Consider the following 26,567-nt stretch of genomic DNA (forward strand, 5'->3'; position numbering starts at 1 on the left):
AAAATTTCAAGGTTTTGTATTTAGAATTCGTGTTAATTTCATAGTTTACGACGCAAACCAAAAAGGAACCAAAATTGAAATATTTCTTATAAATTCTAAAAATTAAATTTTTTCCAGTAGGTACTTTTAATAAAAATCCCTGACTTTTCTCTGAATTCCCTGTGTCAGAATATATATATGTATGATTATTATAGTTATAATAGTAATAAAACTTTATTCCAATTCATATTTTATTTTTATGACAAAAATTTGAATTAAAAATTTTTAAATTCTAGGTATTTTTAAATTTCTGATTTTATTTCAAAATTGAAGTAAAAATTTAGCGCGCGAATTGTTGCTAATTCAAATAATATTTAAAATGTCGTATGTAGTCCGAGGCCTGTTATTGATATGATTGTAAAATTTGTTCAGCCTGCTCCTCAATTGAATAAAAAAATTCAAAAATTTAATAGTCACGAGAAAAAAGTGTTGTTTCTTGATACATTTTTGAATTTGAAAAATTTTTATATAAAAAATATTTCTTTGACCAAGTCTTGAGTCCTCCGCCGTATAACGGGCAACACTTTTTTTATTCTTTTCATGGAACGACAATATAGTATATCTTAACAAATATAGACTTATACACTTACAATTTAAATTTGGGCGAAAAAACGTGTAATTTGTTTAAATTCTTCTTTTATTTGTATGACGATTCGAAGAAAATTATTCACGTTTTTTCAAAATTGCTTTTTTTTGTGAATAAAAGAAAACTAAGTGATTTTACGCTTGCTTTTGATTTTTCGAGGAAAATTTTTTTTTTCTGCATAAAAGCATTTTTAGAAATAAGTAAATTCAATTATTTTTCATTTATTCACATTCTTGATAAGAATGAGCACTGTCCAACGGTATTTTATATTTTTTTTTATAAACTATATAACAACAAAAATAATTGTTTATATATTTTTTTTTGTTGCTCTCGTTCAATATTGTGTACTATATAAATCTTAATTACTCACGTGAGTTTTCTATAAGCTTCTTGATAAATATAATCTCTTCATTTTTTTCTGTTTTCTTTTTTTTCATTTGGAGTCATTTCTCGATTTCTGGTCCCTTTCAATTCTCTCTTTCATTCATACAATCGATTCCAATATGTTTTATTGAAAAATTCAACAAAAGGTTATCAAATTTTTAAATTGTCTCAATTTTTCCAAAGGTAACATATAAAATTAATAAAAATTGTACAATATTGAATATTATTAAAAAAAATTGAAATAATAATAAATATAATTGCTAAAGACTTTAAAAATTTAATAATTTTTTTCTTGTCTTAAAAGTATTTTTATTTTTTTTATTATATTCTGGTTTTTTTGAAAAACGAATTGACGATTGGAAATTTGTTGGACAGTGGCGAGAAAGCGATTTGAATTTATTTGATATAATAACACTCCTTACCCTCGATCTCTCATCGTATATTATATATTCGCTTGAAATTGTTTGTTTTCCATGTTTTTTGCAGTCATCGAATATAATGGGCCATTTAGAAATGCAACACTCTTCAATATATATTCTCGGTTCGGTTCGTTGGGATTTTAAATTTCGTAATTGCGAAATTTATTGACAACCTCACTTGGAGGTTGTGATTCCCAATTGACATCTTTGCGTGCGCCATAGTGAATATTTGCGCCTCCTTCTGATGCTCGTCTGTGAGCGTTCATCGGTTGACTCCTCAAGAAATTTGGAGGACCACCAGCACTTGCGCTATCCGGCAACATCCTGTCCTTCGTCTTTGGTGTGCTCCAGTGCATAGACTAATAAAACAGAAAATTAATAACATTTTTTCAATTTCATTTTAATCATACTGTTATCATTAATTAATAGGGAATTACAATAATTTATCATAACCTGTTCTTAATATGCAAAAAAATAATTTCATATTGAGATGAGGGACATTAATTTTTATAGTTTTCATTTAATTTAATTTAATTCTTTTTTTATTGAAATAAATCCAAGAGTCACATAATAGACCAATTGCAGGATTATCATTTATAAATTTTCGAAAATGGCACAAAATAATCAATTCCAATACTAATGCCCGGTTCCACTAATCTCGATTAAGACATTAACGGACCGTCAAATTTCTACTTGCGTTTCACCAACTTTTAACGGAACGTTATCTCGATTTAACCGATGTTGAATCTAACCGGCCACAATAGCTCGGTTAACGTGTGTTAACAGCCGGTTAACGTATTCTAACCTAAAAAGTGTTTTGAAAAGTGACAGATAGTGAAATTCTTGTTGCTAGAAAAATAAATTTTATGAACCATAAGTCAGTAAAATTAAGGGAAAAGTCAAATAAATTTTATTTCAAAGAAATTTTAATTCAATTGTTCAAAGATACTTCAATTTTGTAAATAAATTCTATTAAAAAATAAACACATTAATTGAAATTTTCTTTAAATTAATACAAATTTTAAATAATGTTATTTAAAATTCGGTTAAAATTGTAAATTTTAATTCAATTGTTGAAAGATTTGAATTTTTAAAATAATTTTATTAAGAAATAATAAAAAATTTGTTGGGGCGGTATCAATTTCCCACAATTCAAGTGTATATAGGAAAACTGAATAAGTTAAAATGCATACGAGAAAACTATATACAAGTAAATTTAAAAAATAAAATCATTAAATTATGTACTTTCGATTCACAGTCAGCGAAATGAGCAACTCAAAAAAAGAACAATTTTATTCAAGGCAACCATTTAGATTTTTATATCTCAATTTTTTCATTGGATTTTTAATTTCTTTGGACTTTTTGATCAGGACAGTAAGAAATTTTATTTTTAGCTGTTTCAATTTTTGAAAGAGGGATCAGGGAAAAAGTCAAAATTCTATCTAGAAAACGTACACTTTTCGTTAGAATTGACCAATCATAATAAAGTACTATTGTTATTTCGAACATAGTATACGTTTAGTTAACCATGGCTTATAACATGTTGGTGGAACGCATAGGCGGTTAAAGTCAACTTAACAGCGCCTTAAACTTTAGCGGACCGTTAGTTAATCGAACCTTTAACTACGAGTTGGTGGAACCGGGCATAAAAGTTTATTTCAGTTATAGTGAGTTATAGGCAGTTACAGTCTTGTAAAATTGAAAGCAGTAGTAAAAGTCAATTTAAATCAGACTGGAAATATCAACTAAGAACTTCCTATATAGAAAGTTATATAATATTCTATAGAAAGGATATTGATGTACAAAACCCAATAAAAATTAGTTCATTCATAAATAATAAATAATGAAACTCATCGTAGAATTTCAATTATTTTTAATACAATTTTAATAGAATTCCTCGAAAAATATAATTATATTCTTAAATTTTTTTTCAAAATTCGTCAAAAGAGTTCAATTATTTAAAAATTTGTTGATAAAATTCTTTATGAGAATTCAATTTTTAGAAACATTCAATTATTTATTTTTTGTATTTAAATAATTGAATTCTCATAAAGAATTTTCTAATTTACTGAAAGTTTATTTAAAAATGAATTTCAGTTAAAATTTTTTCTTGAAATAATTGAATTTTGAAAGGGTATCAAATTAAAATCTTTTAAAATGATTTAAGAAATTCAATTATTTTCAAAAGGTATAAAATTCTTAGCAGTACTTCAATTATGTTAAAAAAATTTTTAAATTCTGGTTAAAATTTCGATTGCCTTTATAAATAATAAAATTCTTCTCCGAAATTCAATTATTTACAAAAAATTTAATAAAATTCTTGGCAAAATTTCAATTATTTTCAAAAATTGTCCTCAATTGAATGATTTTCAATATCTAGTATTTTAATAAAATTTTCCAAAAGAATTCAATCATTTAAAACAAATTCTAATAAAATTCTTGGCAAACATTTAATTATTTTCATAAATAATAAAAATTTCACATGAATTCAATTATTTTTATAAATAATAAAATTCTTAGCAAAATTTCAATTATTTATTTTAATACCATTTTAATTAAATTTTTTAATCGAAGTCTTTAAATTCGTCGAAAGAATTCAATTATTTAAAAATTACTTGATAAAATTTTCTATGAGAATTCAATTTTTAGAAACATTCAATTACACTGTGCGACACATTTTTTTCCCAGCTGGCACAGTAATTTAATCCTGCAAGGGTTTTTAAAACATAGCTCAAATTTATTTTTTATAAGCATTTGAACTTAACTCATTTTTGTGAAATTTTCTTAAAATTTCCAATCTTTAGCTACATAAATAGAAATATGAATGAAGTAATGAGTCAAATATAAGTATATTTAAAAAAATGGAAATAAAAATGTGTAAGTGTATAGTACTTATTGATTATAAAAGCTATTTTAATGAGCTTTTCTGCATTTTTTTCAACAATTTTTTTATAACCATAATGTAAATAAATAATCAGATTTTAATTGTTTAATAATTTTTCCAAGCAAAAAATGTTCAAAACAATTTTCTTCAACAATCTATTTTTAAAATTATATATCACAGAAGACGCAAGATTTTTCAAAAATATCAAAAATTGTAAAATGAATTTTTAAATTTCATAAAAATATAAAATGAACTAAGTTTGCAAACTCCTTTGGAGTTTCATTATTGCATACGTCTACTTTAATTTAGACCTACACTCATTTGGGAAAGAAACAATAAACCGAAAATTGTTGCACAGTGTTATTTATTTTTGTATTTAAATAATTACCTAAATTCTCGTAGAATTTTCTAATATTAATTGATTTAAAAGTAAATTTCAGTTAAAAAAATTTTTTTTAAATAATTGAATTTTGAATAGGTTTCAAATTCAAATCTTTGAAAATAATTAAATAAATTCAATTATTTACGAAAGGAATAAAATTTTTCGCAGAAATTCAATTACTTACGTTAAGAAATATTATAAATAATTCTCGTCAAAATTTCAATTATCTTTAAAAATAATAAAATTCTTCTCCGAAATTCAATTATTTTCAAAAATTTTAATGAAATTCTTGGCAAAATTTCAATTATTTTCATAAAATCTTCCTCAATTCAATGATTTTCAATATCTACGCTATTTTCATAAGTTTTCAAAAGAATTTAATGATTTAAAAGAAATTTGAATAAAATCGTACGCAAACTTTGAATTATTTTATTTCATAAATCATAAAAATTCCATACAGAAATTCAATTATTTTCATAAATAATACAATCTTTTATAGGAATTTAATTATTTTCTTAAATAATAAAACTCATTGCAGAATTTCAATTATTTTTAATACAATTTTAATCGAATTCCTCGAAAAATGTAATTATTCTTACAAATTTTATTAAAATTTGTCGAAGTACTTCATTTATTTTATGAAACTTGGTACCCTAAGGTTTCTGGGGTCGCTGATTACGAATCTGACATCAGTTTTTCGAAATTCAAAATGGCGGATCCAAAATGGCAGAAATTTTTTCAAAATTCGTCGAATTTGCTTGAAACTTGTTACTCGAGGGTTTTAAGGGTCGCTGATTACGAATCTAACATTAGTTTTCCAAAATTCAAAATGGCGGATCCAATATGGCGGACAACGAAATAAAAAATTGATCAGATTGGCTTGAAACTGAATACTTGGGGATTTTCAGGGTCGCTGATTACGAATCTGAAATTAGTTTTTCAAAATTCAAAATATCTGGTTCAATATGGCGGAAAATTTTTTAAAATTTATTGAATTTGTTTGAAACTGGTTAATCTGACATCAGTATGATAATTTTTGGTGAAATTAAATTTCGATAAATACCCTGAAAAAATAATGACAGATTCGTAATCAGCGACCCTAAAAACCCCCGAGTATTCAGTTTCAAGCCAATCTGATAAATTTTTTATTTCGTTGTCCGCCATATTGGATCCGCCATTTTGAATTTTGGAAAACTAATGTTAGATTCGTAATCAGCGACCCTTAAAACGGGTTAAAATTTATACAAGTAGTAAAAGACAGAAGGGTTAAACTGTTATACAGTTTTTAGTACATTCAACTCTTGTGGAAGTAGTAAAACCAATTTCTAGTCAGACAAAAGTATTTACATAATTTTCATTCTTCTTTTACTTTCAGTAGTAGAAACAAGTTTAAGTCAGGCATTTAAATTTCCTAATTAATGTTATTTTACATTTCCACACTATCACCATTTTCCACATTGAGAAATAAATTCTCAAGTTTAGAGGATTTCCTCTTATTTTTCGAGATCCACAAATTTCGAACATTAAAAAAGGGAGATTTTTAAAATTAATTAACAATTTATTGTATTAGCATAGGTATAGAATTTTTAAAAAGATTTTTACACTTTTTCTTTTCGTTACATGTTCTTTAAATCAGATTTTTTGTTTAATTATTTTCTGTTTTATTAATAGGATATATTTTTTTACTATTCTTTTTCGTAGTCTGCAATTTTTCTAAAATTTGAATTAAAATTTTTGTTACAACTTTACTTTTGTTTTTAAAATTTCATGAATTTTATATTACAATATTCGAAGTAAATTGCAACAAAAAATATTAGTAAAATTTACTTCAAATTTATTAAGGTTCACTCCAAAAATAGTAAACTTTGACTCTGTCAAACAAATTTTTATACAAAAATTAACTTTCGAATTATAGTAAAATTTGCAATTATAAAAATCGTTATTTCAACAGTAAATTTTATAATTTATTCTGAAAATAGTACAAGTTGACAGAAATTCCAAACAGTTTGGTTATTTAATTTACAGAGAGTAAAAGTTACTTTATATAATTGTTACTTCGTATAAAAAAATTTCGAAATTCAAAGAATCTGATAAAATAACATAAAAAGATTTTAAAGTAGCAATAAATAGAATATTTTTAAAGTTTGTAAAAATTAAGAATTTTGTCCTTCAACGTTACTAAAAGTATCTTCCTAACTTATTACAAAAAAAATGACAATTTTACTGAGTTTTTCGTTAAAAAATGGAAAAGGAGGAGAAGATGCATGAAATATTTTTTTTGTTTTGCTAACTCATAAAGAGTTTCTAATTAATATTTAAAGAATTGACGGAGAATGTGCTTTTCAAATGAAGAGTTTTAATTTTAAAAAAAGTTATGTCCTAAAATAAGTAAAAAATCCAGTTTTAGCCAGACAGAATATGCTTTAAATTCGTTTATTTTATAATAATAGAATTTGACACTTCCGGTAAAATTTAGTAATAAGATATAAGCTAAAAATATCAATATTCTCTTAAAGCTAAGGTCGGAGGAATGATATTTTTATCCATCATTTTTAAATTCAATTTATTTTGGTGTCATATGAATTAGTAGTAAAAACAGTTTTTTGTCAGGCAAAATTATTTTTATTTTAATTCATTATTAAAATGTTCTAAAAATATAATTAAATACTTTTAGTTTTAATTACAATAATATAAGCTCTCTAAATCTGAATTAGTTAAAAATGACTAATTATTAGAAAAATTGTGACTGACTTTTTGCCTCAGCAATTAGTAATAGATAACTAATTATTTAGGGTCAATTGGGGTAAATGTAAACGGAATATCTATTTTTCACCAAAAACATTAGTTTTTTTTGTTAAAAGGTAAAACGGACGGATTTCTTTTGCATGAAATTGTTGCTAGTGTTCCCTAGAAAAATTTTATGAGGTACAAAGAAATATTGATGCACCTGAATCGCCTAAAACTAACTGTTTACATTTACCCCGAGATTTTGAAATTTTCCTAAAATTCGGGGTAAATGTAAACACCACTGTAGTCAAGCGAGGTTTAAGAAACAAGTTATTTCAAGTATACTACTGTTTTAAGGGATGGAAAAACTGAAAAAAAATTCTTCGTAGATGTATAGTAAATCAACCAGTTGACTGATATAATGTATCATATAAAATAAACAATCAACCATTACAAAATTAGTAATGTAAAAACTTGAATAACTTGAACAAATTTTAATAGATTTTCATTCAACTTGTTAAAAAGAAGTTTTTAAGGTTGCTGAATAAGAATCTAAAATCGAATTTTTAAATTTCAAAATGGTGGATCCAATATGGCGGATGAACCTAAAAATAATATTTTTAAAAATTGATCAAATTTGCTTGAATCTGGCTACTAGGGGGTTTTTGAGGTCGCTGAATAATACGAATTCTATGTAATTTTACATTGCCAAATTAATGAAATTGTGAAATAGAAGCAAATTTATTATTCAATTTTTTTCTTTTAAAATGTAGTTCAAGTTCTGTTTACATTTACCCCGAGTTTTCGAATTCTCGGGGGAAATGTAAACACTTAATTATTTATTAACTAAATTGACGAAAATCAGAAATCAAAGTCAATTTTTGTTAGGGCATTAATAAGGAAGAATTACATATTTTTGTTTGATTTTTAAATTTATTTTTATGCAAATGCTAGACAAAATACTGAAACAGTAAAACTTTGATTTTCAATCTTTTTTGCATTAAAAAATAACTTACACTATAGCATTGCCAATTGTCAAAATAAAATATTGGCAATACTCAGAACATCTTGTAGGTGAGCTGAGGTAAAAATATTGACGTCGTACTTATTTTTTAATTTGTAAATTTAGCTGAAACATCTACTGTTTACATTTACCCCTTGTTTACATTTACCCCAAATGACCCTATTAGTTAAAAAAAACTAATTATTTATTAGTAAATAAATATAACTATAAAATTAGTCAAATTTCTAGTAGTAAGAGAGTATTTTAGTCAGACACCATAATAGACTTTATTAAATTTTTTACTGGTAATAAAAGACAGTGTTAAACTTATACAAGGTTTTTAATACATTTATAACTTTTGTAAAAGTAGTAAAAACAGCTTATAGTCAGACAAAAGAATGTAATTAATTTCATTTTAATTTTACTTTCAGTAGTAAAAGCAAGTTTCAGTCAGTTATATAAATTTCTCTTAATTTTAAAATCAGTAGTATAAGTCAATGTTAGTCAAACATAAAGTTTTAAACTTTTCCATTCTAGTATTTAAAGTCACTTTTAGTCAATAAATTACATTTTTTGTACTACATAATTATCAGCAAAGGACAGTGTTAAAATGATTAACGGTTTTTTAATACACTTAATATCTTTTGTGGAAGTAGTAAAAGCAATTTATAGCCAGACAAACGTGTTTACATAATTTCACTCCAATTTTACTTATTTCAGTAGTAAAAACAAGTTTTAGTCAGACTATAATTTCAAACTTTTTCATTTTAAAATAAAAATATTTTTGGTTGACAAAATGACCTTTAATTAAAAGATTATAATTTCTTTCAATTTTTTTAATTATAATTTATAATTATAAAAATTCTTAAAATAAAAATTTTTTAAAAAGTTACTATACAATTAAAAACAAAATAATTAATTGATTTCATAAAAAGTAGGTATTTTCTCTCTTAATTTGAATCAGAGCGATACTAATATAAACAAAAATACTAAGAGCAATAAAATTAAACTTTTATTTATTGACAGTAATTAATTCTTCCTCAAAGTTATACATGAAGAAGAGCAATATTCTTTTTTTCAAAAGCATAGTTTTTATTTAAAAGCAAAATTCACTTTTGCCCTTTTTAAGTTCTTCTTTTTTAAATATGGCGCGTAATAAACATCAAGTTTTATGGAAACCAGCGTATTCACTTTTGTTTCATTACTAAAAGCTTTCTAAAGTAATTTTAAAAAAAAGCTCATACAACACCTCCGTTTTATGTAAATATATACATGTATATACAATTTTATTACGCTTTATAAAAATTGCAGACATAAAATATAAAAAGTAGATTTCTATTCCCCTGAAATTATTTTTTTACATGTATATTATATTATTTTAAATAAATTGATGAATCGCAAACTTTTGAATTGCGTGATATTAGTAAATATAAAAATAACAAATTGTAAATTCAACTTTTAATAATATTCTACATCACTTTTTATGTCTCTTCTTTTAATTTATGTAATTTTAAAGTTAATTTATCAACTTTATGAGATTTTTATTATTATAAGCTTTTTTATGAAGGTAACAAAACAAATCAGTTTCGTTATTTATTCTCATTTGCTTTCAATAGTTTAACAAAACAACGCCTCTCGTTTTATTATTCTCACTGTATTTATCATTTTACGACTTACTTAATAATTCAATGACATTAATATTTTATAATTTTTAATTTTGTTAAAATTGTATTTACATTATCTTTATTTTTAAATAAATATTTAATTATTATTACTTTTCAGTAAAAATTAAGATTTTCAAAAATTTCAAATTCAAAAACTTAGATGAATATTATATAAAATATGAGTAAGAAATATATTACTTCGATTCTTCGACTCGGATTGATCCATTATTTCTTTATTGTTTTATAAACAATTAAAGCTGATCGAGTAATAAAATCATTATTTTATATTATAAGATTAAGAATATTGTTACTGTAACTTCTTCAAAATTATTTTCAATATTTCAATTCAATTCTTGTTTTCTAGAAATTTAAATAAAATTTGCTTTAAGTCAATTACTTTTAATAATTTTTGAAAAAGTTCTTTAACAATTTTTAAATCCATTTGCTTACAATTCAATTTTACTAAATTTCGATTATTCGGCAATTCTTCAATTAAATATATATATATATATATATATATATATTAGCAAAAAAAATTTCAAAGAAATTCAAAAACTTTTTCAAAAACATTAATTCTACAGAATTGTTAGATAAAAGTTTAAAAGATTCAAATTTCCAAAGATTTTAATTTGAAACCTTTTCAAAATTATTCAATTATTACTATAAATTCACGCTGTAATACTTTTAATATTCCATTATTATTATCTAAAATTTTCACTGAAATTCATTTTTAAATCAATTTTTATTAGAAAATTCAACGAGAATTCAATTACTTGAATAGATAAAAAAAATAAATAATTATTGAATAATTGAATATTTCTTAAAATTGAATTCTCATAAAGAATTTTATCAACACATTTTTAAATAATTGAATTTTTTCGACGAATTTTGATAAAATTTTTAAGAATAATCATATTTTTCGTGGAATTGGATTTAAATTGTATTAAAAATAATTGAAATTCTGCAATGAGTTTTATTAGGTATTTATGACAATAATTGAATTCCTAAAAATAATTTTATTATTTATGAAAATAATTGAATCCCTCAGAAGAATTTTAATTTAAAAAAAAAATTAAAATTGAAATTTGCAAACAATTTTATTAAAATTGTTAAAAATAATTTAATCTTGTCAAGAATTTAAAAAGAATTCCTGAAAATAATTGAATTTCTATTGAGAATTTTATTACTTTTAAAAATAATTGAATTATTCTGAGAAATATTTGTTATTTATGAAAATATTTAAATTTAGCAAAGAATTTTATTAAAACTCCTGAAAATAATTGAATTTCTGGGAAGAATTCTTATATTTGTCGAGATAATTGAATTCTTTTGAAAACTTTTCCAAAGATTTGAATTTGAAACGTTTACAAAATTCAATTATTTTTGAAAATCTCAAAAAATTCATATTATAATGCTTTTAATATTCAATTACTATCTCTAAAATTTTCAATGAGATTTATTTTTAAATGAATTTTTATAAGTAAATTCTACAACTATTTAAATACAAAAATAAATAATTTATTGAATAATTGAATATTTCTTAAGACTGAATTCTTTCGACCAACCCGTGGGTCGGAAACAAACATCGGGTTAATAAAATTTTTAAGAATACATAATTACATTTTTCGTGGAATTCGATTAAAATTGTATTGAAAATAATTGAAATTTTACAATGAGTTTTACTAATTATGAAAATAATTAAATTATTGCGAAGAAATTTATAAAAAATTTGTAAATAATTAAATTTCTGTGAAGTTTTTATTATTTATGAAAGTAACTAAAGGTTTGTGTAGAAATTTGCCAAAAACATTTTTAAATAATTGAATTCATTTGGAAAATTCTTGAAAATAATTGAAATTCTGCTAAGAATTTTATTAAAAAATTTTGGAAATAATTTAATTTCAGAGTTTTATTATTTATAAAGATAATTGAAATTTAGAAGAGAATTTTTTTTTTAATTTTGAACATAATCTAAAATTTGAAACTGAAATTAATTTTTGAATGAATTTTTATTAGAAAATTCTACGAGAATTTAATTATTTGAATAGGTACAAAAATGAATAATTTGTTGAATAATTAAATATTTCTTAAAATTGAATTCTCAGAAAGAATTTTATCAACAAAATTTAAATCATTGAATTCTTTTGTCGAATTTTAATAAAACTTAATAATAAAAATATATTTTTCAACATTTTTCGTGGAATTCGATTTAAATTGTATTAAAAATAATTGAAATTTTACAATGAGTTTTACTAATTATTAAAAAAAAAAGTTTATTATTTTTCAAAATAATGGAATCATTGCGAAGAAATTTATAAAAAATTTGTAAATAATTGATTTCATGTGAAATTTTTATTATTTATGAAAATAATTAAATGTTTCCGCAGAATTTTATTAAAATTTTTGAAAATACTTGAATTTCGGAGAAGAATTTTATTACTTTTGAAAATTGTAATTGAAATTTTACGAGAATTTTAAAAAATTTGGAACATAATTGAATTTTTGCATAGAATTTTATTATTTTTGAAAATAATTGAATTTCTGCAATCATTTATAATTTCTCCAAAATTCAAGTTTTTAAGATATTTGAAAATAAATTACTGTCAGAAATAGGAAAATTTGAAGATTTTGTATTAGATTTAAAGAATAAACACAATAACTATAGAAAACACCAATTTTCCAGGATTCCGTTAAAAATTCCCTGACTTTTCCAGGTTTTCAGTTTTCCAGGTTGCGTGGAAACTCTGTTTATATTTATTTGTAATTTGTATTGATATTTGTGTTTATAATTATATTTATATTTACATTGATATTTATATTTATATATTTATAGAATCCCATTGTGAGATAAAATTTATATATATATATATATATATATATATATAACATCCTTTTTTATGTGAAATAATTTTGAAATACTTTCTAACGTATTTCTATTCTTATTTTCTTCAACAAATCACAAGGACTCAATTAATTTTTTAAAAATGTCTTTAATCAATATTTTTATTTCAAAAGAGGGAGAGTATAAAAAATAGGAATGACGTCATTGAGTGCCACCAGCCATAACGCATTTTTCAATTTTTTAAAATAAAATTACTTTTTATAATTACTATTTTTATTACTATTAAAAAAGTAAAAATATGAAAAACTGGGGAACTAATTTTGCTGGGGATTATTACACTATTAATATTATTATTTTTTTTTTATTATTTATCTATTTTTTAAATTTATTTTTTTTATTATTATTTTAGTACTATAATTATTTTAATTTTAATTTTTATTATTTTTGTAGGTCATTAACAATAAAATTTTTTTTACTACTTTATAAAGTCTACTTGCATTTATTGAATTGCATAATATGTCCGTTTTGAGACAGCGCAGCGGTGTGAATTAATAAATTACGGCAGACACTATAAGACTTGACTGAGACGTTATACTAAAGGAAATTCTAATTTATGATAATTTTTGTTGAATTAGTGGAAAATCTACTTGAAACCCGCCAGTGAACCAGTTTACACAGGAGATTAAATTAAAACGTAACTCACCTGGTGAACTGACTCCTTCATTCCAAGCCACTTTTTATAAGTAATCGAGATCCCACTGTGTCGCCATTTGTCGTAATTGCTCCTTTTTTCAGGGTCACATAATATCTCCTTGGCATTCTAAAAGTGAATGGAAGGTGGCTATTGCAGCATTAATTTTTTTTATACATCATTTACGTTTTCAAAAAAAAACCCAAAAATGCAAAAATATTTGCCATTGAAATTTAAACTATAAAAGCAAGATTTTATACCACTGACTTGTTTTGAAATATTTGTTTATCAATCATTTTACACTGAGAAAATAATAGATTTTAATCAAACATAATTAATCTTTAAAAAATTTATAAATTATTAAATTATTATTATTATTAAATTTAAAATTTATAAATTTAAAAATTCCCTTCCTTTAATTATTATAATTAATCTTTGTTATACAGTCAATCAAAATTTATTTTTGAATTAAACATAATAATTTTGATTCAATACACAATAAGTTTGATTCAATAAAAATTACGTTTAATTCAAAAAATTTGTTTAATTCAAACACATTTTTTTGATTAGCTACTTATTTTTGAATTAAAAAAATTTGTTCTCAGTCTAATTACAATATTACAGTGATCTTGAAGCATATTGTATATATATAATGCTTACATTGAATGCAAGACCAATTTTGTAAAATGAGTCGACTTCTATTAAACTTTTTTCTCAAAGAAAAACTGGGTCATCTAAAAATTAACTTTCTTTGAAAATAAAAACAACTTTTTCTTGGGGGAATAAAATTGCAAGATATTTTTTTCTTTAATTTTGAAATTGAAATGGAAAAGAGTTTGAAAAATTGCGGAATAATAAAAACAAATTTTGATATTTCACTTCTATTACAAAAAAAAAAAAAAAAAAAAAAAATGAAAATATCATTAAAGTAGAAAATAAATTTTTTGTGTACAACGTACTTTAAGTTGTTGAAACTTGGCCTCCGCCTCCTTGTTCCCCTCATTTTTATCGGGATGATACTGAAGAGCCAAAGCCTTGTACTCGGCAGTGATCTGCTCAACCTGAAAATTAAAATCCAATAGGTCAATAATTTATGACATCAATATAAAAATGCCGGTATATAACACTATATACTGTTAATATCTGTTTAAAATAGATTCTCAATTTTAATTTTTAATTAAGAAATCAGCTCATTGCATTTTAATTTCTAATTAAAAAGTTCCCTTAATTTATTCCTAGGATATCAAAAAGAAACTTGTTCAAACATTAACTTTCCGCGTAATTATTTTACTTTTATAACCGCTTTTATAACTTTTATAATAGCCGAAACATAAACAAGAATTAACTGTGAATTAATATTTATAAATAATACAAATATTATAATTAATACAATATTTAATTAATATTTATAAATAATACAAATATTATAAATAATAATACAATATTGAATTAATATTTATATAAATAATACAAATATTATAATTAATACAATATTATAATTACACAGAAAATTCTGTGGTATTATTCTAACACCAAAATGGATTAATATAATTTTCAACGCTTTAATCCGTCAGGAATTAAAATAATCCATCGAACACGGAGAGAAATATCTGGGCTTTTTAGCATGAAGTTCTTCATACTACGATTGCAAGAAACCTATGCGATTTCGGTAAAAGTTTTCTGCAATTTGATTGGTCGGCCCAGGCTCTGGGCGTGGCCTAATAGCCAGTTGCAAGGGTCTAATTCCGAAAAAGCATAGGATTCTTGCAATCGCAGTATACTTTCTTGCAGTCATAGTATACTAACATTTCATACTTTTAAAATACAAAACATTCATGCTATAAACGATTGATTTTTCTCTCCGTGAAGAATTATTATTTTTTCAAAATGTTATAAAAATGATTTGGTTCTGATTCAGACACATTTTTTTCATGAGGAAAAAATTCATTCAAAAACTGATTAATTTAATCTTTTTTGGTAACAGTTTTTCTAAGGATATGAAATTGAGACAAAAAACGTATCAATACAAATTTACATTTTAATGGCTAACACTTTCCTTAATATATACAAAACAAAAAAGATAAATTTAGAAACTAAAAATAGTCTAAAAAAGGAAACCACAAAGAAAATAATTGACCAGCAATTTGTTCCGCAGAAATCCTTGCGTCATGTCACTACAATTGTCTTATTGTTAAAGTATGTCTTACGAAAAATCTTATGAAGGCTACGATATACTTGCATCGAAAAAATGAAGTCTCAAAGTTTCAAACAGATGAAAATCAAATTTTATTTTCAAACATAGAAATATTCATCAATGTACAAAAAAGAGGATTTTTTTCTTTATTTATGGAGATATGTTGAATAAAAGATAACTTTTATTATTTCTTCTTTCATTGAAATTATTTTTTGCATTAAAGAATTTTTTTATACGATTGAAATATTATTCTTCTGGAAGATGAATCAAAATAATAGAAAAAAGATTGTTAAAGTTGATTTTTATTTTTTTTTTTGCACTCACCCTCAAATTTCTTAAAAGGTGTCAATTAAAAATAAATAAATTATGATTAGAAAAAAATAAATACGTAATAATAATCTTGTTTCATAAAATTACATTTTTTTATTTTTATGAAGCTGAATTCTGCAACGTTTTTAAAAACGAATAAAAAAAAGAAATTTTTTCCAAGTTATCTCTAATTTTTATGTGCTTAGATTTTAAAGAAAAATTATTTCTTAAAAAAACAATAAGGCAAGGATCATAGACTCTTTTTCATAAATGAATAAATATTTTAAATTCATAAATTTTCTCACCTTTTTTCCCTTCATTTTTAAGACAAATTTGTAAAAATTGTCATTTTTTGGAAGTTAGAAAAATTTTTAGTTATGATTGAAAACAAAAATTTTTACTTTTCGAAAATTTTGAAAAAATTTTAGTTTCTTGAAACTTAAAAATCTTTCTAGATTATTTCTCACTCTCTAAATTCGAATTAATAAAAATGTTTACTAATTTGAATTAGTAACTGACTTTTTGCTTTTGAATTAGTAAATTTATTACTATTAAATTAGTAGAAATTACTATTTATTAGTAAAATTTAATAATTCAAAAGCAAAAAGTCAGTCACTAATTCAAATTACTAAACATTTTTACTTTTTACTTTTATAGCTTTTGAATTAATAAATTTTTTTAAAAAATTAGTAGAAATTATTATTTATTAGTAAAATTTACTAATTCAAAAGCAAAAAATCAGTCACTAATTCAAATTAGTAAATATTTTTACTAATTATTTATATTTAGAGAGAAGAGTTTTTTAACTTGAAAACTTTTTCATAAAAGGTAACAAATATAAAATAACTTTTACTTGTAGGAAAAAGCCAAACTGTTTAAAATTTTTGACAAATTGTATTAATTTCAGAATAAATTTTACTATAAATTCCAAGTATATATTTTACTAATTTGCAAATAAAATTTACTATACGGATGTAATAAAATTTACTCTGGAAATAACGATTTTTAATAGCAAAATTTACTATTTTCAATGTTAATTTTTTTTATAAAAATTATTCTAATTTTCCTCGAACATTACAATTAGATATTAAAAATTATTTCTTGAGTAAATTTTAGGAGTTACTTTTAAACAAAATTTTTATAATTTTTATAAAAAAAATTGTCAGTTGTAAATAGTAAAAGTAATTATGGAAATAACAATTTTTAATATTCAATTTTACTATTTTTGAAGGAAATTTTTCCGCAAGAGCCAAGTTAATTTTAGTAATTTTTTTTTTTAAATTTACTTCATAAATCGTAAAATTAATGGAATTTTAAAACAAAAGTAGCATTCTAATAAAAATTTTCATTAAAAATTTAAAAAAAAGTTACGGACTACGGAAAAAGATGAAAAAAAATATCAATAATTGACTTTTCTCTGGAAATAACAATTTTTAATTGCAAATTTTACCAATTTTCTAAGTTAATTTTGTATAAAAATTCTTCAAATTTTCATCAAACCTAGTAACCTAGTAACCTGCAATTAGCTATGTATACTGAAACTTTTATTTATAGAGTCAATTTTATTACTCCTGAAAAAAATTTTTTAATTTTTATAAAAAAAATTTCCTTTGGAAATAGTAAAATTGATTCTCGAAACAACAATTTTTAATACCAACTTTCACTATTTTTGGAGTAAATTTTAATAAATCCGAAGTAAATTTTAATAATATTTTTTGTTGCAATTTACTTCGGATATTGTAAAATTCATAAAATTTTAAAAAACAAAAGTAAACAAAAAATTTTTGATTCAAAATTTAATAAAAATTGCAGACTACGAAAAAGGATAATAAAAAATATATATTAATTAACAGAAAACAATTAAATAAAACATCTAAGTTAAAGAGGATATAATGAAAAGAAAAAGTAAAAAAAAATATTCACTCAATTTCAAAAATTACCCTTTTTTTTAAAACTGAATTCCCATTTAAAAAATTTAAAATAATGTATTTTCGCCGTGTATGTTTCTTTTCATGAATAAATGGATCAAATAAAAAGAAAAGGCTAAAATAACCCTTATAATTTATTCTAATCAAGTAAACAATGTTGACATTTCTGAAATTGACGTATATGAAAAAAGATGAATATCTCTTTATTTGAAATTATTCCATTTCATATAATATAAAAGAGGAAAATCCTTTCAATTAGAAATGAATGCTTTTGTGTCTATATTGTATATTATATGAAAAAATTCTATAAAAATTCCTTTAAAATTAATTAATCTGTCGAAGGATTATTTTTTCAAAATGTTTTATATAAAAATGATTTGGTTTTGATTTAGACACATTTTTTTCATGGAAAAAATTAATTTAAAAATTGATTAATTTAATCTCTTTTGGTGTTAATTTAAGCTGCAATACTTTTTAATAATTTAATAATAATTTTTTTAATTTTTCAAATTTAGAGAGTATAATTATATGCATTTTTATATTTAGTAATCTCAAAATGCAAATATTCATTATTATTACTACACTTAAAAATGTTAATGAATAATGTATAGAGGTGATAGATTCATGTCAAAAATGAAAAACTGTAAATTATTGGTATTCAGTATAATAAAAGAAGAAGGCAATTGAAAAAAAAATTGGTGTAAATGTTTTAAGTTGTAGATAATGTAAATAGAAAATAGCACTAGGTGCTTTGTTTATTAAAGTGAATGTGTCGCAAATGCTTACTGAAAGCGTTCATTATATTTTAAAGGATCGTTAAGACAACGCAAGCGAACTGAAATAGGACAAAATGGAAATTAGTTTCATGAATATTCAAGAGAAATTTTCGAACTTTGATGTTTATTATTATGTAATGTATAATTAATGGGCATATTGTGCATCAAATGCAATTTAAAGATTTATTGTGGGCGTTTTCATAATATAAATTACATATACACATTGAGGCGTCATCTGCTTTCTATTTTTACTCTAATTACATATAAAAATATGTGTTTTTATATAATTTAAGTCATAAAAAAGGTGATACTAATAATAATAACAATAAAAAAAGATAATAATAATAATTTTTGTAAATGAATCACCGAACCTTGTTATGCGCAAGTAGAGTAAATAAAGTTATATAATGATAATAATAATGCTCTCTTAATTGGAATTAGTATTTTATACTAATGTATTATTGACAAATAAATAAAATTTATAATTTTTTATTACTATTAGTAATATTTTCTAATTTAAAAGCAAAAAGTAGAAAAGTAAAAATGTAATTACTAATTTCAATTAGTTCCTTGCTTTTTGCTTTTGAATTAGTAAATTTTACTAATAAATTAGTAGAAATGATTATTTATTAGTAAAATTGACTAATTCGATAGCAAAAAGTCAGCCTCTAATTCAAATTAGTAAACATTTCTACTAAAAAAAGTTATAGTTAAAAATGATAAATTTACATTCTTAAAATGTAAAAATAAAAATAAATGAAATAAAGTTATTAAAGGATATTAATAATTTTCATTGTCAGGGATATCACATAATATATATTAACAATAATTTTATCAACCAAATATAAATAATAATAAAAATAAACAATGTAAAAATTACCATTTTTATTACGAAATAAACAAAACAATTGTAACACACTTTTGTGGAAGAAAATCAGCTCAGAGAGAGAGAAAGAGAGAGAGAAAAGAGAACTTTGTTCCTCGTAAAGTTCCTCATTTGTCATTCGTGGTATTCCCAGAGTGGCTCTTAAGTGCCACCAAATTATCAAATATTTACATTTTCTTTTACCCTTTTTGTCAAACTGTTTCTCATACTTAATCTCAGGATAATATCTCTTTCAGCTCTTCCGAATAAATATAATTACATTTACATTTTTATATTGCAAATGAGACCAGAAATTAATTTAAAAATTAATTAAAATTTAACGTTTTTGAAAATAACTTATGAATATTATTTAATATTAATTTAAGTTAGGACAAATATTTCGTACTTTTATTTTATTAACATTGAAATAATTAAAGACTATATGATTTATTAATGTATAGGAAATTGTATGATTTATTGTCATTATTGTATTGTTAGTATTGTTTATACTATGATTTATTGTTAAAATAAATTAATTTATTGTTGCAATCTAGGTTGCAAGTATTCAAATAAGAAAAAAATAATTCTCAAACTTTTTACATCTTAAAATCAAAATGATTGGAAAATAGTCTATTTTTTATTTTAAAATTACTCTCTAAATTTGAGTTTGTAAAAATGATTATGCATTAATTTGAATTAGTGACTGAGTTTTGCTTTTGAATTAGTAAATTTTATTAATAAATTAGTAGAAATTACTATTTATTAGTAAAATCTACTGATTTATTAGCAAATTTTACTAATAAATTAGTAATAGAAATTACTATTTATTAGTAAAATCTACTAATTCAAAAGCAAAAAGTATCAATAATCACTAATTTGAACTATAGTGACTGATTTTTTGCTTTTGAATTAGTAAATTTTAATAATAAATAGTAATTTTTACCAATTTATTAGTAATATTTACTATTTATTAGTAAAATTAACTAATTAAAAAGCAAAAAGTAAAAAAGTAACAAATGTTTACTAATTTGAATTAGTGACTGACTTTTTGCTTTTGAACTAATTTCTACTAATTTATTAGTAAAATTTACTATTTATTAGTAAATTTTACTAATTCAAACTAATTTCTTATAATTTATTGGTAAAGTTTACTACCCTATTGGCAAAAAACCATGTTCGTTCCAAAAACGTTCTAAAAACGTTTTTGGAACGGACAATTTTATTTGTTACCAAGTTGAAATCCACAACGTTGATTAACGAAAAAAAAATTGTTCACTTAATAAATTAATTAAAAATGACGCAGCAATAGGGTAAACGTACCAATTGTCGAGGGTGGTTCCAGTTGTCGAGTAAACAAACTTTGTATTTTATTTAAACATTGTATTACATTGTAAATGCAATAATTGATAAATAGTAATTTTCTTATGCGTTATAAATGTGAAAAAAATATATTACTATTACATTTATAAACAAATGAGACATTTTAGACAATATTTTTTGGTTATTACCATGGCAACATCGACAAATGGGACACCATCGGTAATTGGTACACTTACCCTATTAACACAAAAATATTTAGAAAAGAAAGACTAATGTTTATATTTTGATAATAATTATTTTACAATTATATATTAAAACAAAAATAATACTTGAATGCATTAAATAAATTTTTTTCGCTGATAAACGTTGTGGACTTCAAGTTCGTTATTTGTTCGGAGGGTATATATTTATTAATAAAAATAGCTGATTAAAAAGCAAAATGTAAAAAAGTATAAAAATGTTTACTACTTTGAATTAGTGATCAACTTTTTGCTTTTAAATTAGTAAATTTTACTAATTCAAACTAATTTTTACTAATTTATTATTAAAATTTACTATTTATTATAGTAAAATTAAATAATTCAAAATCAATGAGTAGGAAAGTATAAATTTTTACTAATTTCAATTAGTTCCTGACTTTTTGCTTTTGAATTAGTAAATTTTACTAATAAATTAGTGGAAATGATTATTCATTAGTAAAATTTACTAATTCAAAGGCTATATTTTGACACTAATCATTTCTACTAATTTATTAGTAAAATTTTCTAATTTAAAATCAAAAAGTAGAAAAGTAAAAATGTTTACTAATTTCAATTTTGTTCCTGACTTTTTGCTTTTGAATTATAGTAAATTTTACTAATAAATTAGTAGAAATTATTATTTATTTGTAAAACTTACTAATTCAAAAGCTATTGACTAAGAATTAGTAATTTCTACTAATTTATTAGTAAAACTAAATAATTCAGAAGCATAAAGTAGAAAATAAAAATGTTTACTAATTTCAATTAGTTCCTGACCTTTTGCTTTTGAATTAGTAAATTTTAATAATGAATTAGTAGAAATGATTATTTATTTGTAAAATTTACTAATCCAAAAACTATTTTTTAATAAATAATCATTTCCACTAATTTATTAATAAATTTTACTTACTTTTAGTAAAAAGTTCTAAACGTTCGTCTTGTAAACGATTTTAGTCAAAAGTGGGCTAAAAATAAGATTTATCTCTTGCCGTGTGTTAATAAATAATTCCAGATCCTTTCATTTTGAAGTGATTTCGTATTCGTAAAAGTTCGCATTTTCCTTTCTTAATGAAATTAGCTTAAAACTATTGACATTTAGTTATGTAAACAAAATATTTAAATTAAAAACATAGTAAATAATTCATCACCAAAATTTGTTGAAATGAATTTTTTTTGAAATTTTGATTTAAAAATTGAAAGAATAAATATAATAATAAAAAAAGTTCTAAAATTGAAGCAGAAATATAATAGTAAAAATTTTAAATAAAATCATTTACCGTTGCAGATTCATCGCATCCTAGAATCGCGTAAAGATCTTCATTCTCATCAGGTGTATAATTAAGGATATCGTCAACACTCATTTTTTTATATTCTCCTTTCTTCTTTTTCTTCTTCTTCCTTTTCTTCTTTTATTTTCTATATTTCAAAACAGAACTTTCCTTATTTCCTTTTCGTTTAGCACTTTTTGTTTGCAATTTCAAGTTTTAATTTAAAATTTATTATATGAATCCTCACGAAAAAATATGTCGCAGATATATCGCGATTATATATATTTTTCTGCCCCAAAACAAAAAAAGAGGGGGTTTTCACTTGTTGCAGTGACAGAACGTAACTGATGCGCGCTCGAAAATATTGAGAATTGAGAGGAAAAGCTGATCGAGACCCGGAGAGTCCCGATTCCCCGGGAAATCAAAAGCGCCAGCGCCGTGGAAACGTCGTTAAATTTGTAACTGCGCACATCGATTCACTTTCCTCAATGTGCACTACTAACATTCTGATGACCAATTCATATCGACAATTTCCTGTATACGTCGTAACAAAAATTTTTTTTTTTTAAAGAAACTTTCATTCAAAACTAAATTATATCCCTTCAATGAAGAATTTTAGTAATTTTTCTCTATTCTTTTTATTATTAAAAACAATTTTTTATAGTGCATGCGGAGACAAATTTTATTTAAACCGCAAATATAATTGGAGTTAAATAAAAGTATTATTTGTCTCAGAGACTTATTTAATTTTTTTTTAAATAAAAATTGTATTAGACAAAATTAATACTTTCTCTCTAAATTTGAATTAGTAAAAATGTTTACTAATTTGAATTAGTGACTAGCAAATATTACGCGCACGGAACGTGACATTCAATCTATTATTATTATTATTATTATTATGCAAATTACAAAACCTATCTTATTTTCAAATATAAATTTTTGAATAATTTCAGATTCAAACTTTAAAAAAAATTCAATTATTAACTAATGTACTAAAATTAATTATTCTTGTTTATTAATTTCAAAAATTTTAAATTAAATTTTTCAAAAGTTCTTCGCAAGAATTCAATTATTTTCATAAATAATAACATTCTTCGTAAAAATTCAATTATCTTTCAAAGTAGTAACATTTTTTGCAAAAATTCAATTATTTTTAAATAAAATTTTAATAAAATTTCACTGACAAATACAATTGTTTTTAAAAATTTTAATAAATCCTTCGAAACAATTTAACTATTTTTTGAAATAGTAAAATCTTTGCAAAAATTCAGTTATTTTCAAGAAACTTTCACTACCCAGATAGCCAAGCGTACTAATCATTATTTTTTAGTACAGCGTATTGGTATCGTACTCATATTGCACTAGCACGGAATAATAAAGTATGTACATACCAGTACGATACTAGTATAATAACGGTATGTCATACGGATAGAATTATGAAATTGCCAAAGTACTCCGTACGAGTATAACACTAAGTACAATACCAGTACGCCGAACTATTTGGGATTTTAGTTTATGAATTTACAATGCTTCTCCGCCATTATCTGTACGATATACCACTACAGTACCTGGTACAGTGCGAAGGTACATGGCTGGTACAGTAATAGTACGCTGGTTATCTGGGTAAAGAATTCAATTTTTTTTAAGTTTTTAATATTTTTCGAAAAAATTAAATTATTTTCTAAAATTTTAAATCCTTTGAAAAAATTCAATTATATTATTTTATAAATAATAAAAATCTTTGCAAAAATTTAATAAAATTTTCAGAACATTTCATAAAAGAATTCAATTTTTTTTAAGTTTTTAATATTATTCGAAAAAATTAAATTATTTTCTAAAATTTTAAATCCTTTGAAAAAATTCAATTATATTATTTTATAAATAATAAAAATCTTTGCAAAAATTTAATAAAATTTTCAGAACATTTCATAAAAGAATTCAATTTTTTTTAAGTTTTTAATATTTTTCGAAAAAATAAAATTATTTTCTAAAATTTTAAATCCTTTGAAAAAATTCAATTATATTATTTTATAAATAATAAAAATCTTTGCAAAAATTTAATAAAATTTTCAGAACATTTCATAAAAGAATTCAATTTTTTTTAAATTTTTAATATTTTTCGAAAAAATTCAATTATTTTCTACAATTTTAAAAAATCCTTCGAAACAATTCAATGATTTTTATAAATAGTAAAATCTGCGAAAAAATTCAATTATTTTCAAGAAAATTTCACTAAAGAATTCAATTTTTTTTAATTTCGATATAAAATATTTCAAAAGAATTCAATTATTTTCTAAACTTTAAATAAATCCTTCAAATAATTCGATTAAATTTATAAATAGTAAAATTCTTATCAAAAATTCAATAATATTTCAAACAATTTCACGAAAAAATTCAATTTAAAAAAAATTTTTATAATATTTTTCGAAAAAATTCAATTATAAAATTTTAATAAATTCTTCGCAAAAATTCCATTATTATTTATAAATAGTGAAAATCTTTACGAAAATTCAATTATTTTTAATACAATATTTTATTAAAACTTCATAAAAAAATTAATTTTTTTAAAAAATTTTTAATATTTTTTGAATAAATGCAATTATTTTTTACAATAATTGTTTATAAAATTCAATTATTTTCAAAATTTTAAATTAAAAATTTAAAAAAAAACTCCATTATTTTTAAAAAATTCAAATTCAAAGAAATTCTTTAAAAAGAATTCATTTAGAATTTTCACAAATTTGAGCAAAATTCTTCGCGAAAATTAAATTATTTTCCTATAAATAATAAAAGTCTTCGAAGGAATTCTATTATTATCAAATCTTTTGATAAAATTCTTTGCAACAATTCGAATATTTTTTCTGTTTAAAACGCTCTGTTTGTAATTAAAGTCTATCGTAATAAGGGAATTTTAAGGTTTTGGTAATTTTTTCTAATGAAAAAATTTAAATTAAAAATCATCAAGGTTAGGCAAAAATATTTTTTCAATTGTAAGGATTTTAATATTTTGATTACGTGTTTATCTCAATTTTTTTGAAAAATGGATTTATCAACTTTTGAAAAATTGCTCCTCAATTATTAATATAGATTTTTTTATATAAAATTTTACTATAAAAGAAAAATTAAAAAAAACATCGGGAAAATATCAATTTCTTGAAATCATATTCTACTAGAGCGGTCACTCTTACTTTCTTTTTGTTAAGGTGAAAAGTTTAAATACGTCTCTCCAATAATCTCTCTAAATTTTTGAAAATAGCTTTCTAAAACAGTTTTTAATGACACTAGAGAAAAAGAAAATTCTACTTTGTTTAAGGCACTGAACTTATTATAGTATCAAATTTCAATGAAAATTGATACCAAAAAAATGTGAAAAATTGATTAAAAATTAAATTAAATTAATTAAAAATTGATCTAAATTTTCAGCATCAATTTGATCCAGTTTAGTATTTATTTGATACTATCAAGAAAAATGTAGATTCATAGTTTAATCAATAAATTGAAATAAAACGAATATATATAAACATCGAATCTCATTCATTATTTCACTTCGAATATAAAATTCATAGAACGTATTTAATTTCTATGTGCACTCAATAAATATAAAATCTAAACAGTAAATAGAAATAAAAACTAAAAGCAAAAAGTAAATGTAAAAGGCAAAACTAAATATAATATAAAATTGAAAATTTTAAATAAATTAAAGTCACTAATTTGAAATGAATTTCCGCAATTTTCAAAATATTCACCTGCAGATCACAAGTTATAAAATGCATCAAAATAAGTTCACCTTCGTTAGTTTGAAACTGATTTTAATTGTTGTTGCGCTTTTAACAAAAAATAAGTTGCTTTTAAAATATTTTTAATTCTAAAATTACGTAATTAATGAAAAAATAATTCTATTTCTATAATAAATAGGAATAATCTTTTCATACTTATAAATGGAGAAGATAAATGAAAAACTGGTGATAACTGACACGGTTCATGTAAAACTCGAGAACTCATTCACATGACAGCTCATAAATGTACGAATGTACATATGTATACAAA

The 26,567-nt window shown here is 22.2% G+C and overlaps 1 protein-coding gene across 2 annotated transcripts; it reads right to left on the bottom strand.

Moving 5' to 3' along the window:
• Positions 1–244: 244 nt before the first annotated feature.
• On the bottom strand, positions 245–26,567 carry LOC122511528 (J domain-containing protein). Of its 2 annotated transcripts, none has more exons than XM_043626838.1 (5): positions 26,453–26,567; positions 22,530–23,054; positions 14,581–14,682; positions 13,634–13,750; positions 245–1,787 (listed from the first exon to the last, which is right to left on the bottom strand). In XM_043626838.1, exons 2-5 carry the CDS (start codon positions 22,611–22,613, stop codon positions 1,569–1,571), a joined length of 522 nt encoding a protein of 173 aa, XP_043482773.1. In that variant the 5' UTR covers positions 22,614–23,054; positions 26,453–26,567; the 3' UTR covers positions 245–1,568. The 2 variants fall into 2 exon arrangements, with proteins under 2 accessions (XP_043482773.1, XP_043482780.1); XM_043626845.1 differs by having other exon boundaries at positions 22,530–22,668; positions 26,453–26,531.

The sequence above is a fragment of the Leptopilina heterotoma genome, unplaced genomic scaffold, assembly GCF_015476425.1.
Source record: "Leptopilina heterotoma isolate Lh14 unplaced genomic scaffold, ASM1547642v1 Lhet_121, whole genome shotgun sequence".
NCBI classification, from domain to species: Eukaryota; Metazoa; Arthropoda; class Insecta; order Hymenoptera; family Figitidae; genus Leptopilina; species Leptopilina heterotoma.

Excerpts from the sequence above, each read along its gene's own strand:
- LOC122511528 (XM_043626838.1), bottom strand. The coding sequence starts at position 22,613 with ATGAGTGTTGACGATATCCTTAATTATACACCTGATGAGAATGAAGAT. Across the intron at positions 14,683-22,529 it reads GATGCGATGAATCTGCAACG|GTTGAGCAGATCACTGCCGA; the intron begins GTAAATGATTTT and ends TTTAATTTTCAG. Across the intron at positions 13,751-14,580 it reads CCAAGTTTCAACAACTTAAA|AATGCCAAGGAGATATTATG; the intron begins GTACGTTGTACA and ends ATTCACTTTTAG.